General features: G+C 42.3%; 1 protein-coding gene across 3 annotated transcripts; it reads left to right on the top strand.

The window, feature by feature from the left end:
* The first annotated feature begins 660 nt into the window (after window positions 1-660).
* LOC126516931 (uncharacterized) lies at window positions 661-15,484 on the top strand. Of its 3 annotated transcripts, none has more exons than XM_055064080.2 (9): window positions 661-786; window positions 3,879-4,068; window positions 4,139-4,348; window positions 4,453-4,503; window positions 5,728-5,847; window positions 6,147-6,200; window positions 6,897-7,099; window positions 8,466-8,625; window positions 10,002-10,420. In XM_055064080.2, exons 2-9 carry the CDS (start codon window positions 3,879-3,881, stop codon window positions 10,163-10,165), a joined length of 1,152 nt encoding a protein of 383 aa, XP_054920055.1. In that variant the 5' UTR covers window positions 661-786; the 3' UTR covers window positions 10,166-10,420. The 3 variants fall into 3 exon arrangements, with proteins under 3 accessions (XP_054920055.1, XP_054920056.1, XP_072141713.1); XM_055064081.2 differs by lacking the exon at window positions 661-786 and adding an exon at window positions 13,118-15,484 and having other exon boundaries at window positions 3,475-4,068; window positions 10,002-10,130; XM_072285612.1 differs by lacking the exon at window positions 661-786 and having other exon boundaries at window positions 3,475-4,068.
* Window positions 15,485-15,723: the final 239 nt, after the last annotated feature.

Here is a 15,723-nt window from a genome sequence, read left to right as displayed (position 1 = left end):
TTTTTTTTCAGCAACATGAATTATGCGCATTTGTATTCTGCTCAAACTACTAAAAATTTTTTGAAGGTATTTTGAATGTTTAATAGGCTTTGTGGCATTTCGGTTTCAGTAGTTTACGTTACTCTTTTGTAATATGCACTTTCAATCGTCATAGTCATCAATGTGTGTGAAAAGCACGGAGGAAGGAAACTAAGGAGAGGCCCTACCCCCTCCGCGCGCTAGGAGAAAAGTGTGGCGGAAATGACGTATAGGTTCTCATTTCTTTTGCTGCTTTTTTATTTTTTTTGCTGCATGGCCACGCCTTTTGGGCCACAATGGCGGCGTTGTTCTGATTTTTTGAGCGCGCACACGTGTTGCTCTGGTAGGTTTCGTGCCGTGGCAAAGGCGCTGTGTGGGCGGGTTTGCGTTAGTCACCGTGTCTTGTTGCGCTGTGTTACCTGCACCGTGCTCTGCCGGATGTTGCGCGAGCGCGCGCGCTCCGCGTGCGAAACCACGCGCAGCGCGGCGTGGTTTCGCGAAAGATGTAAACAAGAGAGGAGGGTGGCACAAAAGGCGGAGCATCGCCATGAGCAACGCCAACTTCCGGCTTCACTTTTGCTTCACAAAGAGTGACGTCAGGGCCTCTCCTTAGTTTCCTTCCTCCGTGGTGAAAAGCGACGAACGTGCCGCGCGCGCTGATTCGCTGGCTTCTGCGGGTGCCGTGGCGCGTTTTATATTATTGAATGCAGGTGCCTTTCTCGCGCGCCTTTCAACTGACGCACTGCGACCTTGCACTTTGGAAACGCGGTGAGAGATCTTTTGTTCCGTGCGTGTGATCCGAGGGCCAGTTTCTGCGCGGGTTGTACCGACTCTCTTCACAAAAGTGCGGTTAGGGCTATTGTTAGTAGGCCTATTGCGTACAAGTGAAACTGCTTTGTTCTCGCTTCCTACGCACTGAATGTCGCGACCACCCGACAGGCGTGCTTGCGAGAAGGCAAGCAGGGAGACAAGGAAAGTTATTAATGTTTTTGCGAAAGAAGGAGTTCAGGGGGGTTGTGAAAGTAGCCGGCATGACTCGGAGCAAATAGCATTTGTTCAACCTCTCGAAGCACCACGTGACAGCGGTGGGAACAGCTTAGAAAACTTAAATCGCTCAATCGTTGGATTTGAAGAGCATTGTTGCGAAGACCTCACGTCCGTAGACGCAGATGACAGGGAACAGTGGGCAGAAGTCAATCTTGAGTCTGCTCACTTTGGTGCTTGCAGTAGTAGTGACAGTGATAGTGAAGAGCGCACAAGCGTACATGACGGACTGCAGGATTCCTTGCGTGAATGGGCAAACGAATATGGTATCAAAAGAAGGGCGTTAACAGCTTTGCTGAAGACGCTAAGGACACAGGGGGGACTTCATCAGTTACCGGAGGATGGTCGTACACTTATGCAGACACCTCGAAAAAACCTGGATGAATTTCCCATTTGTGCTTTGGCGCCAGGAAAGTATTGTCATTTCGGACTTGCTGTGGGTCTTCAGCGTTCATTGTCTCATGTAGAAAAGCTGCCAGCTGTAATTCCACTCTCATTTAATGTAGATGGCCTCCCCTTGTCAAAGAGCTCCAAAATGCAACTGTGGCCCATACAGTGCTTACCCCGTGGTTGCGGCAATGTGCCCCCATTTGTTGTGGTGCGTTTGCTGGACAGTCTAAGCCATCCTCGTCTAATGATTTCCTGAGGCCTTTTGTTCGAGAGCTGCAAACTTTGCTTGTGCAAGGTGTGAATATCAATGGCGACACTGTTCAGGTGACAGTTGGCTCGGTCATCTGTGATGCTCCAGCGCGAGCTTTCGTTACTATGACAAAAGGCCATGGAGGGTACAGTGGTTGCGCAAAGTGTACAGTCGAGGGATCTTACATCAATGGAAAAGTAGTATTTTGCGACATGGACTGTCCGTTACGAACAGATGAGAGTTTCAGGGAGCAGCATGATGTTGAACATCACAAGGGAGAATCTGGCCTGTTGGACCTGCCCATTGACATTGTAAATGACCTCCCACTTGATTACATGCATCTTGCATTACTGGGTGTCATGCGGAAATTGCTCCAGTTGTGGATTTCTGGACCACTGCGGGTTCGTTTGGGACCTCTGGATAGGCACACATTCAATGAAAAGAGCAAGCTGCTAAATCCTCACATCCCTAGTGAATTTCCCCGTAGGCCACGCGGACTCGATGAGCTCGACCGCTGGAAGGCAGTCGAGTTCCGACTTTTTGTATTCTACACAGGCCCGTTGCTTCTCAAGTTCTGCCTTCGAGATGATCTATACCAGCACTTTTTGCTGCTCCATGCGTCATTATCTATACTTGCAAACAAGGAGCTGTGTCGTGAGCATGCTGGTTATGCCGATGAGCTCTTGAGATGCTTTGTTTCACATTTCCGCGAATTGTATGGTGACGAGCATGTTTCTTTCAACGTGCACAGCCTCATACATCTTGCTTCTGATGTTAAAATACATGGAGAGCTAGACTCCTTCAGTGCCTTCCCATTTGAGAACAACATGCAGGTGCTCAAGAGGCAGTTGCGCAAGCATGGAAAACCCTTGGAGCAGCTGCGCAACAGGATGGTAGAGAGCCAGTCTTGGACACGCAGACAGACATGGGATGAAATTCCTGTACATTTTAGCCGTCCTCACAGTCGAGGAGAACTGCTGCCGGAATGCTGCCCTCCTGAATATGAAAGGCTGTCATGGGATGCATATACAATTGCATTGTCTAAAAGAGACAACTGCTTTGCACAGGATGGCCATGTTGTTCTGGCAAAAAACATAGCCTATATCAGAGGGTCTAAGCAGCCATGCATAATTGGCCAAGAGTTTCTCATCAAGGAAGATTTCTATTCTTTACCCTTTGAGTCTTCCAGAATGGGCATTTATGTTGTATCAGGGCTGTCGGGCCTGAAGCCTTGGTCCCTGCACAACCTCCAAAAAATGGTGAAGCTGCCACTGAATGGAAAGTTTCTGGTTATTCCAGAGCTTCACACAATTTAAAGGCCTAGATTTAGCTAGCATTCGCGGAAACTTCAAATAATATCTGCAAATTTATAGAGGTTAGTGTAGTGCATTTTAATAATCCTGGAGTTTTTGCAGCCCTTAGTGGCTTACCTTACGTAACGTTTAGTTATTTGTAAAACATGCAGTGAAAAGGAGGGTAACAGTGAGCAATGAAAGAAATAAGCCTCAAATAATCCTGTAATTAACCCATGCACACTCACTGTAGGGCAGTTTACCGCACAGTCCTATTCTGCTCAACCATATTTCCACAGGTTAGTATTGGCAGAATGCTGCCATGTTATGCCTTTATTTTCAAGGTTATTTATTGGCTGTTCATGACAAATGCCTGTCATATGTGGTTTGTGGTCTTGAGCCTGGTGGCTGGTTAATGCTTGGCGCAGATAGCTGGTCTATAAGAGTAGCAAAATGAGTGCCAAGGGTAGGACACTTCGACAAAGTAGTAGGATGCCACTAGAAAATTCGCAGGCATAGGATGGAGAGCCAGATCATGTTGGGCAAGGATAATCGGATTTCATTGGGAATGGCCTTTGACTGGCACTAAGATTAAATGGCTTGGTGACACATACCGCTCCCATCACAACTTGCTGCTGGAATAGTTGGTCCATAGGTGCAACGATCCATAATGTGGCTTATTACAGCTGACATTCAAACAAGCCAAAGGGCTTGAAATACTTGAACTTTAGTAAAACGGCTGTCCTTGGCTGCAGCCAACATTTAAAGAAGACATGTCATTATGGTGAAGGCAAGTCCCTTGGGAAAATGCTTTTTCACTGGTTCCAGGCAGAGGCTTCCCTTGTTTCGCCACCATTGAATACTTCTGACGCTTCATTTTTCAGATGGCTTATGTGATCGCTGAGTTCGTTGAGGACAAACAGGTGGAGGTGGTGCCAGTGACCTGGGTGGAGGGTGACAAGTGTGCGTGGCCCGACAACCTCAAAGGCAACAGAGTGACATCCTTAGTAAAGAAATCTGTACCACCAGACACCTTCTGGAAGTGCTACAGCGTAGCAGTGAAAGGGGTATTTGGTATGTATCGTGTACATAAAAGCCTTTTTTGTTCTATACAAATCAGTTGAATGTTGAATTTTTGTTTTAGCAACATATGAACAAGCAAGGGCCAAACTTAATGACAGCCAGTATACATCAGACCTGGGCACAGGATCGGAAATGTCTCAAGGAAAAAGGACAAGGAGGCCACCAGCTCAGTGGTCTGACTCGGATGAGCCTGACACACCACCACCACCCAAGAAGGCCAAGCAAAGCTCCAGCAAGCAAATTCCAGCTCCACCAAGCAACTTCCCACTAGGTGAATTCAATATACTTGTTTCTACTACTTATGGTATCCTGACACTTAGCAGTTAAAAAGTAAATTTAATATATTTCGCTTACTGGTGAGTTATTATTTCCCAGGCCTCTCTTCTGCTTCTTCAGTGCAGCAAGACAGCTGTGAAGAGTCTGAAGGTATGTGACTGACATATTATAGATAGTGCCTCAATGGTAATACAGTGCAAATCTATTTTAGCTTGAGCTTCCTAATCCACAAAGAATAAAGTGCTTCCCCATTGTGTAGTATAAGCCATTAATTGAATTGTTCGTGTTGTCACCTGTGAGGGCTTCGACATATGGGCTGACAAATCAAGGAATGGTCATACGTTTCCTTGTTGATTTTGGTTTGTGTTTCATTTTGCATGGCCACCTAACGTCTACTTTTGGCATAAATTCAAACCTAAGCACTTGTGACAGCAGTGTATTATTTCATTTCTAGGTTCACCCGCATTAAAGAACGTACACTTGTGGCTACTGTTTGCTCATAAACAGACTTGCAAGCCATTGTACATGACACATCTATATAGCAATGTAAAGCAAGCGTTCTGGCCAGTTATTTCCTGTTTGAATTTCAGTTTATGCTGTTAGGGTGTTAAACTTCTGTTCAAGTGAGAAGTAGGCTCTTGGCAGCTATGTTGATAAACCAGCATGATTTAGTTTTGAATTGGATAATGGGTCATGTCATATAGTTAGCTGACTTGCTTCATTATTTATTATGTACATTGAATGTTTTAATGCTAAAGCTTGAGGTTACCTTCTTACAATTCATTTGCAAACTGTCTTGATGTATTAGAGGAGCGATTTGCATAGCTATGCGCAGGTGTGAAATTACACAGACACATTAGTCTTTAGAATGTAAAAAAGAAACTGTTCTGGGCATGAGGTTGCAGGCTCAATTTTGAGCTGCAATATGATTTGGAGCGGGATGCATTAACACATGCATTGCGCATTGGGTGCACATTCAGGACCCTAGGTGGCCCAAGTTCAGAAAACATACTTCAGTGCCTTTGATAGATGGTATGTAGCTTTGGGACATAAAACACCATGAAAAGAAAGAAATGAGTTTATAAAATTGAAATGTCCATGGTGTGTTGCAAGCAAATTGTGAACTCACTAAAACTTTACATCATGTCTGTAAAGTGAGCGCAGAGAATGCAAGTCAATGCACTGATGAGTTGGTATGCCAACCTATGATATTGAATATGTAAACAAAATGCAGACTGCAACTGCAATCATTTGCTTAGCACTCTTGCATTTTGGAGCATCCTATGGAATGTCTACCATATATGTGTATCAATAACATGACATATGTTCACTATAGCTATGCATTCACAGGTTCACTGCAATCACTCTCTGCAGATGTGAACGACATGCCGCAAGGTGGTGCAGGTGGCCCTAGTTCACACAGTGCAGATGGCTCCAGATCACACACTGCAGGTGGCTTGTGGTCACACACTGCAGGTGGCTCTAGCTCACACAGTGAGTTTTGATAAATCTTGCTTTTACTTTTTTTTCAGTGAAGGGCTATAATTTTTAATGTGGCAGTTCTGTCATATGTTTAACTTCATGTGTATGTAAGCCAAGAAAGTTTCTAAGATGTATCTGTGGCTTGTTCCTAACTTCACAACTGGAATGCACTTTGCAGCTGCTAGCAACAACCTGGAGATGAGCAGTTCTGGTAGAATGTTAAATGGGCTGGGGTCCCACAATGTGACAGCCTTTGCTATTAGTGCAAAGTACAAGCATGCATTAAATGCTCACTATTCTTTACTGTGCAGGTGACCAACGGACTTGTGTACCCTCAGGTTCCCCTGACGAACTTTCAAACAATAGTAAGCTTTCATTGTACTATAATACTTCACTACAAAATTTTTTAAAGTTGTGAATGTACTTTAACGTGTGATGGCATTACATACATAAACTTTCAAATACGCAGTTTTTTTTCACTGTGTGCCTAAACACCCATTGCATCAACACTGTTTTGTTGCATTGTGTCTTGCACTGAAGTTCGTGCAGTAGCGCATACGTGCAGTCACAAAAGCTTCAAAGGCAATGTGTGCGTGTTCAGACTGTTGTAAAGAGGCTATTTATTGAGACCCCTGTTTCAAATCTATGTTGCTCCATGGCCTCAAGCCATTCAAAGGAAGGGTGCATCTGTCTCATTAGGTTCAATGTAGCAGGCATGGTGCAAAGCATTATAAATTCGTTATATGTTGCAACTTGATTGTGCCTTATTTTGTATTGCTGATGTGTGAGAAGTTGCCAGTTTCTAGGACAATGCAATGTTCTTTGTTTCAGAATAAATTGCTAGCAGTTAGAAAATTGTCTGATATTTTAGTAGCACATCAAAATGTTTTTATGAAAGGACATTTCTTTACCCAAAGTGTACTAATCAAAGACACTCTTACATTCCAACATACCTTGCAAAAATAATTGCCTGTAATCTGTGATGAGAAAAAAAATGGCCTATGAAATGCCTACCTGGTTTGGTTCCTGACTGCCACATTTCCTTCCTTTTGTGTTTGAAGGCTTCAAGAAGCATGTGCTCCGACTGCTCAACATCGTGCGTTTTACGCAACAACACCATGGGGATTTGCTTGAAAAGTTGTGCAACATGTATGTAAAGCAGCCTCTTGGTGGAACTGGTCCACTCATCGAGTGCCCCTTCCGCAGCTTGGAAGATTTTATGGCTTTTGATGAAAGCCTGGACAAAGAGAAGACTGCGAGTTTGGTACGTAGTTTTCCTGAATTTAGCATAGACAATAGAGAGCACTTGAATGCAAAAAAAAAATATTCAGTGGTGTACGCCCCTGTTGCTTGTAGTTACAACTGCATGCTGTTGCATGAAACAGGTCAGTGCATATGAGGTTAGTGTAGCTGTACAGAAATAATATTGCGAACATAACTTGCACAGGGACAATGCACGCTGCAGTTGCTGAATGTATGCTTAAGAATGAGATTTCTGTGTCTGTACTGAAAACCATTTGCAGTTACAACTCATGTATGCTGAATGACTTAAAGTATGCACGACAGTATGCGCCAACATAAACCCTACTTGAGATAAGCCCAATGCACAGAATACTTACTGGCAAGGTTGCATTTTACAAACATCTTCCAGCAACTTCTGAGCTTAGATACACTGAATTCATAATTATGAGCTATTGCTTTGTTGGAATGCTAAAATTTCTACCAGCAAAGGAAGAACATCTCTACATATCTGAAATTAAAATCTGTCACACCCCTCCATTACAGCGCTGGTATTCTTCATTGCACTATTCTACCATCTACTCTGTAAAGCTGATGTCTTGGAACACAGCCACACAGTGAACTGACCACAGGTGGTCTGATTGACCTTATCCAGGTGGTTTCAAAGGGGAAGAAGTGCAAAAACATTCATGTACCTTATGCTAGGTGCACATTAAAGGACCCCAGATAGTCAAAATTAACCTGGAGTCCCCCACTACGGTGTGCCATATAATCATCGTGGTTTTGGCACATAACACTCCAGAATTTAGTTATTTTTTACCCCTGTGGCTTTAGAGTTGCATCTTCCAATTGGCAATTTTTCTTGAAAAATTGCCTGGGGAATATGCAGACCTTAAGCCCTGACATGTCGCTTAGCTGCATCAACTGTGTCATCCTACCTATGGCATGGTATTGTTGATTAGGTGTGAGCTGATGCATATGCATAATGCTCTGCATAGAAATGTGGCTACATTAGTGGAAAGTAGCAAACAGGAAGCCGCTGACCAGTCTCTGCCACTGTGGCAGTTGTGTAATAGCCTGATTGTGCAGTGGAATGGTTTCAGCAGCTATTCTTGGCAGAGTGCAAAGAAGACACACCTAGTCTTCTGCACCACAAGGCCATGTTAATGAATATGTAACTTATAGGTCTCTTTGCTTGGAGTTGCTGTATGCTGAAGAAATAACACTAAGACTTGCTGTTTCTATGGCATGAGAGTGCTGCATGACAGCTTCTTTTGTGAACATGTTTGCCAACGATGCCATGCAGCAGGCGTTTTCCAACTGGCATAGCCATACATTTAGTTTTCATTTTCTGTGATCCCACACATTTACTCGAAATCTGTTTTTTGCAGGTTCGCGAGTTCACAGACCTTGGAGGGAGAAATGCCAGTGCAGCTACAAAGCGTATTCTTGCATACACCCTTCATGATGACCTGGCCACACTTTTTTCGTGGGTTGGCCGAAAGGGGAAGCTTAGTTTCTCTAGTCTGAAGACTACAGCTGCAATTATTGGTGAGTTGAAACTTCTCTTTATATCTTTTAATGAGTACGAGCACTAGGATGAACTTAATTTATGCTTTCGATAGACAGCTATTAGGCCTTTTATTACACAGTGGTTTAGTACAAACAGTTCAATATAGTACACACCAAGCGCAGTGTGGCTTTGGGTCATCTACAGCATCACTGCTGCTGCACCAGGTCCTCGTATATCGCTGGCTACTGGGAAGCGATTCATATGAGTGGACACAATGTTAGCGAAGGCTGGTGGTGTTGAGCAATCACCTTTGCTGCCACACAAGTCCTTTTATTCCAGTGCACTGAGCTATTGTAATGATAGCTTTTGGGTGTGTTGTCGATCACCTGGTGGTGGCTGATGAAAATAATATAGTGTCTAGCATGAGGTATTTCAGTAAGGATTAGTTGCATTGTCCTCTCTATTTTGCTACCTGGTCTATAGTTGTCAGTAAGTCTAAAAGATATCACCAGCGTTGCTTGTTGGGATTTCATTAGAGCTTTTCAAGTTCCATTTCTTACACAGTGAAGTCTGCCTTTTATGTGTTTTGTTCTTTTTATGCATTTTTCTTAAAGGGAAGCTTTCGCTCGGGTGCTGCTATCTAACTACATGGAAAAGCAGAAATAATTTTTCTCGCTGTCACTGCAATGAAATTCATGAAGTTACTTTTAAAGGAAAAAGTTAAAATCTAGTGACTGTAGCAAACAGATTTTTATTCATGGCGTCAAATGTTTTACAAGATTCCTAAATTTTACAAAATTTGAACTAAACTGTGAAGTTCATAACTGTATCTCAGCAATTCATATTATTGCAATTCTGTAAGCTGGACCTAACAGTACGCCTAAATCAGACAAAATTGATACATTTCACATCGATCTCAAATATACTACCTATTAGTGAATAGGACATTTCCAAAACCCGTGTAGACGTTCTAACAAGTTCATGTAAGCTGCTGCAAATTTCTCCCTCAACTTTGTCTGCTTTAGGTGATCTATATAAAATAAAATTTACTGAAATGCGATATGTCTGATGCAGAGTTATATATTTGTAAAGCTTTTTTTAAATCTGTAAAAAATTACACCCTAAATCAACATTATGCTTCCAGCAGTGACTAGACCTTAATTTTCTCTCGCAAATTCAATAAATCCCATACAAAACAGTCTAGGTGCTGCTTCATAGGTGTTTCTTCACAGCATTAGAGTTGGGCCCGAGCTATAGCTTCGTATGTACAGTTGTGCATAAAGGACACGGACACACAAAAAAAAACAATGGGACGTACAAGGCGCATACGATACCTTAGTGAAGTAAAGCTTCATCTTAACATCCCAAGGTATATTTGCTATTCTCACCATTAGTGGGAACTTGCTTATTTCAGTTGCTGCAAGACGGATGACAGAAGGCAGCACTAACGATATTGAAGACACCATCAAATCGTGGCTAAGGCATGCTCCGGAAAGGGCCGGCAGCCATAAGAAGCCAAGCGCTGAGGTCTGCCTGCCTCAAGGTATGTTTTTACCCCACCGATTTTCAGCAGCTTGAGAGGCGGTGCCGCTTGTTGATTTCTTTAATCGCAGAATGTACCCTTTACTATCCAAATACTCACTTGATAACATTCCTTAGAGAAGAGCGAGTTGTAAGCGCGACTCAAAAATATTGGCAGACTTCCGGCTAACTTTCGAAGAACATGCTTCAAACATCGTTAATGCATTCTACAGAAAGTTAGGCCTTATATCAAAGATGACCGTACTTATATAATGATCGCACTTTTTTGTCAAAAAAATTTATGCAAATTCAGCGGTGCAATTCAGGTTAAATTTCCCACGAAAAGAATTCTTTTTTCATCCCGCATTTGCTGCGGGATGACAAGCAGGCAGCTGCTGCTGTCAGTGCGGGACACCAGAACAAAAATGGTTGCCGGCGGAGCAAGCTGAATGCGATTATTTTTCTTCTTGTGAGTACATTAACGTGCATTGAAACAGTTTCTTCCGTATCAGTAATGAATAATATCGTTAATATCGGCACGTTTGCGACAGTAGCGTAGCCATGTCCAATTTGAGAGGACAGAAACAGAGAGGGGCACGCTTAGCTGCCAGTGACATAGAAACACATGGCGGGCACGCTGTGCAAACTGCGGCATTTGTCTTCACTGCTATCCTAATACGGCACGTTTCCGCTAAGGGTGGGCGAATATCTGAGCTGCGTTACGAGCGTCGGCGTATTAATAGGGTACACTTCTAACGTATCAGTGCAAACGTGACCACTATTGTTGCCACTCGTGATTTGTTGCGTGCCTACGAGTGCATACGAGAAGAATCGAAAGGCGCCCTTTGTGTTGTTGTTGACCACAACCATTATGAAGCTTACAAATAATAAAGCCGAGACAAGTTTGGTTGTAGCTTTTTTTTTTTTTTTCATGGAAGTGTGGAAAGGGATGAAAGGAATGAAATGAGGCATCTGTTAAGAAAGAGAAAGTTGGGTGTGTGCAGATCACTTGGTATGTCTTCAAGAGTTGTTCACATAGCATTTGACAGATAGTAAGCGTGATCATCGTTAGCTAGACTTGGCACACAACATATCGCTGTGACAAGTTCAGGGTGCGATCATTACACGGGAAGGAAAAGAATCAAATTTTGACAACAAAATTCAGGGGTGCGATCATTATGCGAGTAAATAGAGTAAAGAGTTTACGAATGTGAGCTGTGTTATTCTCTCATATTCTTTGTTTGTCCGCTCGAAGCTAAAGTTTAGTTCTATTGTATGGAATTAATTTGACTGACTAATGTTGCAAAAATTGTATGTGTTCAGTGATGTTTCATTTGTGTCCTGTACAATCCATTTCTTGGACGCCGTGTATCTTATGCCTACGAGTGTGTACTGCGCATGTATAATATTAGACCCCTACAAATAAGGCGGAAATACCGTGATTACTTCACAAACACTTCTCCTGTCCGCAGTTACTGTGAGCTGTAACGTTATGCATGCCTCGCCCTAAATTGCTTAATCCTAGCATTTTATATGTGAATTCCTCTTGCACCTCTAACGCTATAACAATCTTGAAAGAGCGTAGGTTAGGGCGTGTTGGTATTCCATAACTGAGGTTTTTTAGCGCACGAAAAAGCGCTGTGTCCTCGTTTCGCCACTGTCTTTCGTCCCTTTTCGTGCGCTAAAAAACCTCAGTTATGCTATAACAATCTCTTGTAACACAACAAAGTACCTTGCATCGTGATCTTGATATATTAGCTCTACTATTTGCTCATTATCTGGCTCGTGTATTTGATTAATTCAATTTTTTGTTGCACTTTGTACAGCTGTTGTTTGAGATGTTTTGTTTTTTGGTTTTGTGTTCTTTGTGTAACAGAAATGCAACAATATTAAGGCATAATAGCTGTTCTTGGGCACTTTTAGAAAAAAACTTAAAAAATGAAATAAGTAAATTAAATTACCACTTAGCAACATGAATTCACATCATAATAGTGGCCACAGTGGCTTTCCACTAGAAATGGACATGGGTTTCTCCAACTGAGTTGCATGGCTCAGTTGGAACTGTTTAATACTTAGCTCAAGCTTCTGCATTGTGATCAAGACTGATATTTTAAAGCAGCCTAAATGTAGGCCAGTATGACTACACTGCTAGTAGTTAACTGGTTTTCTGAATTAAAAATTTACTGTTGCCTGTACTTCATTTATGTATGTGTACATAGTTCAGTCTCTGCTTTTAGAGGAGCCTTCCATGAATGTAGCTGGCATAAAAGACAGCTCTAGTTCAGCATGCATCAGCTGTGATTTTAGGTTAGAAGTGATAAATGGTGTATTAAAGTCAAGCATGTGCATTTTTTGCATTAAGAATGAAAAGAAAAAGACCTAATAGTTGCGTATTACCTAGGATCATGCTGCAGTCATACTCGTAGCACATAAGCCTAACTTGCTGTGTGGGTGGGACGAACACTCACAGCACTTACAGGTTTATCAAAAAGGGATTGGGAGAGGGATTATGTTGACCATACTTCTTAAATATGCCCTTGCCAACTGCTATCCCAAGTGTACATGAATACAGCAGCTTAGATGATGCACCACAGAGGTTTGGCATGCAGGTTTGATCTCTAAATATGGGTACCACTTCTGCTGTATAAACAGGAAGCTCTCCCATGAGTAACAATCTTCATAGCACAGGTGTACCTGAATGAAGTGAATGTAGGGACGTACACTAGATTAGAACAGAGTGGGAGACCAGTGCGATGCATTATAATGCTGTATGCATGCACGTTTCCTATGAGTGCCACTGCATTTTTGCATCTGATTTGACTGCAAAAGTGCCCTTTGAAAGCTAAAACCAGCTGTTTACAGCATGGCTGGCCCCTTAAGGTCGCCACTCATATGAGCAGGATGTTGATTTTGCAATGGCTTGATCATTATCCACAAAGCAGGCTTGTACTCGTTTGTTTCCCCAAACCTCACATTTTTGTATCATTGTGCTCTTTTACTTTCATGCAGAATAAGTGGAGGCCATTCCATTGTAAAGCACTGCAGCTATGACCTGAAGACTGCACAGGCATCAGAGGCTGCTTGGTTGTGGGCGTGTGCATCTGGTGGAACTTTGGGGATCTGCTGGGCTACGCCAAGGCATGTTTCGTGGACTAGAGGCAGCTACTCAGGGATTTTTTTTTAACTTTGCACAATGCAATTGCAGAATTTTTTTTCATGCATTGGAAGGATTCTGCCTGTCATCTGCATTGTCAAATCACTTGCAAAGTCATGCTCTTGCTAGGCTCCATCAATATGGTTTTGTGCAGAATTTGTGTGCGAGAACTTTTTATTGTTTTTGTTTTTTAATGTCATGGCAGTCTTCTGTGTTGGTGAAATTGCTACCATTGCAAAGCCATGGTTTTCTGAAATGCTGTTATTCTGCTACTGTACAAAACTTGCGTGCGAAATACTTACATTAGGCGCAAGATCTTTTTTACCTCAATATTTCAGAGTATTTCTGTTTGTTCTGTATGTGCATCTACATGTCCACCCATTGTTAGCATAAACACACCAGTGCATGGTTCGTGCACAATGCAGTGCACAAGCGGCAAAAACCACATGCATGTGTGAAACGCTAAGGCAGTGTATTCCGTGGGATCGTTGCCCAGATTTCTCTGCACAGAAGCGGTTGGCTTGCCAGGAATAAATTTGACTGTTTTGCAGTCTTGCTCATCTGCCTGAGACCTATGCTCGCAAGGAGGATCCTGAATCCTTTGCTTGTATCTGTAGGCCACCGTCGTAAGTGGCACATTCACTGTTGCATAAATGCCACGCTTACTGTAGCCCTGCTGTGAAGTGTCCACAATCTGTCATCTTTGCATGGCTGTGAGAATCCCAGCCATTTCCTTAGTGGCAATTCAGAGGAACCCTCAAAAGACCAAATAAATATGTTAGCTTTTTTATCCTGCAATTGCAGCTTGGACTGACCCCGACATATACGGGCATCACTGAAGCATGCTGTGCATAAGTATAGCAAACAAGCTGCTCCTGTTGCATTATGCTAGTGTCGTGTTCTGCCGTGCTCTATCTGTGAAATGAACACATACTGGCCTATTGTGTGATAACGTCACTGTGGTGTACTATTGTGGAAACACATGCTGGTGTGTTCATGCTACCAGTGGGCTAACCCTTGGACCTTACTGGAAATAGTAAAGGCCAGCCACTCATTGCAAAAAATGCTGGACAGGCCTTTCCCTCTTGCCTTTTTGTGTGCTTGATGGGCTGAGAATCGCCTCCATTGCAAAGACATGCTTTTGTAAGATGCTATTATTTTTCCTTTGTCCAAAGCACTTTTTGTCACTGGATCTTGAGGGTTTTTCTAACCTCTGCCTTTATTATGCATGTTGCTGCCTCTGCAAAGCTACCCCTTCGTGAGACCAATATTGTGCCTGTGTAAAATAACTTGTGAGAGCTTTTTACTTTATATAATTTTTATGTCATGGAAGATTCCTTTTATACTGCTGCTGCTGTAAAGCCATACTTGTGGGACTATTGTTGCGCATATGTATAGACTTTTGTGCAAGATACTTTTAGCAAGACTAATTTTTTTTTTAATGTTTGGTCATCTGTGTCCTATACTATGAGCATCTTGCTTATAAAAGCAAGGATGCGCTGTATTGAAGTGCTCTTAGCGTGGTTTAGTACAGAACTTTTATGCAAGATACTTTTATGATATATTTTGTATTATGGGAGGATTCTAGTCACTTTTGTGCATATGTAAGTTGCTTCCAGTGAAGTGTCATTGTTCTTTGTACAAAAGAACTTTTCTGTGAAGTCTGATGGGTACGTCTACAGTTTTACAAGGTAGAAGTGCTACCAGTCTATATGCAAGTTTAACATCTAGTCATTGAGCCAATGAAACAGCCAGTTTGTTTTTGCATCATGTGCATTGCTGTTGTTGCGAAGATGCCATTATGTGCCTTTTTGCAAGAAAATGTGTGCATAGTCATTGTGCCAGATATTTCTTGTTCTCTTGTACTGTTTGTTTAGTTATATTTGTGATATCACAGTTCAGGTACCAATGCAGTCAGTTTATTCTAGTCTTTTTCCTTTATAAAGTGTATGTACATCACTGCATTAAGTTGACAATTAGAATTTTTCTGTGTTAAGGTCACTTCAAGAAGCATCTTTAGTTCTCTTCTGTGCCCCTGTACTGATCTTGTCAATGTTAACATATACTCCTGCTGGCATCCTTTGTGATTTTCAATTTCTTGTGGGTCCTTATGGGCATTTCTTTAATGTGTTCAGGCACAGGTTATGTTTTGCTGTGCCAAGCACACAGGCATGTTCTTACAGTATGCTTTTTAAATAAAGATCCAATGTTTCTGCAGTTTATGCGCAAGTCTATGCCTCAGTTACGCCATCCTAAAAAGCTGAGCAAGTTTTATTAAAAGGCTTATTACATCATTTAATTTCACATTCATGCAGCTTAATATCTACAACTTTGATGACTATTGGAGTTGATACATAATGCATATTCTGGCTTATTCTGTGCATTTGGAAGCTGCACATATACATTTCTGATGCCTGTGTACCAATGGAACTTACATTAAATATGTTGAATGTGCCAGTTT

This window comes from Dermacentor andersoni, chromosome 1 (assembly GCF_023375885.2).
Source record: "Dermacentor andersoni chromosome 1, qqDerAnde1_hic_scaffold, whole genome shotgun sequence".
NCBI lineage: Eukaryota > Metazoa > Arthropoda > Arachnida > Ixodida > Ixodidae > Dermacentor > Dermacentor andersoni.
This window is presented reverse-complemented; position numbering and strand designations above follow the sequence as displayed.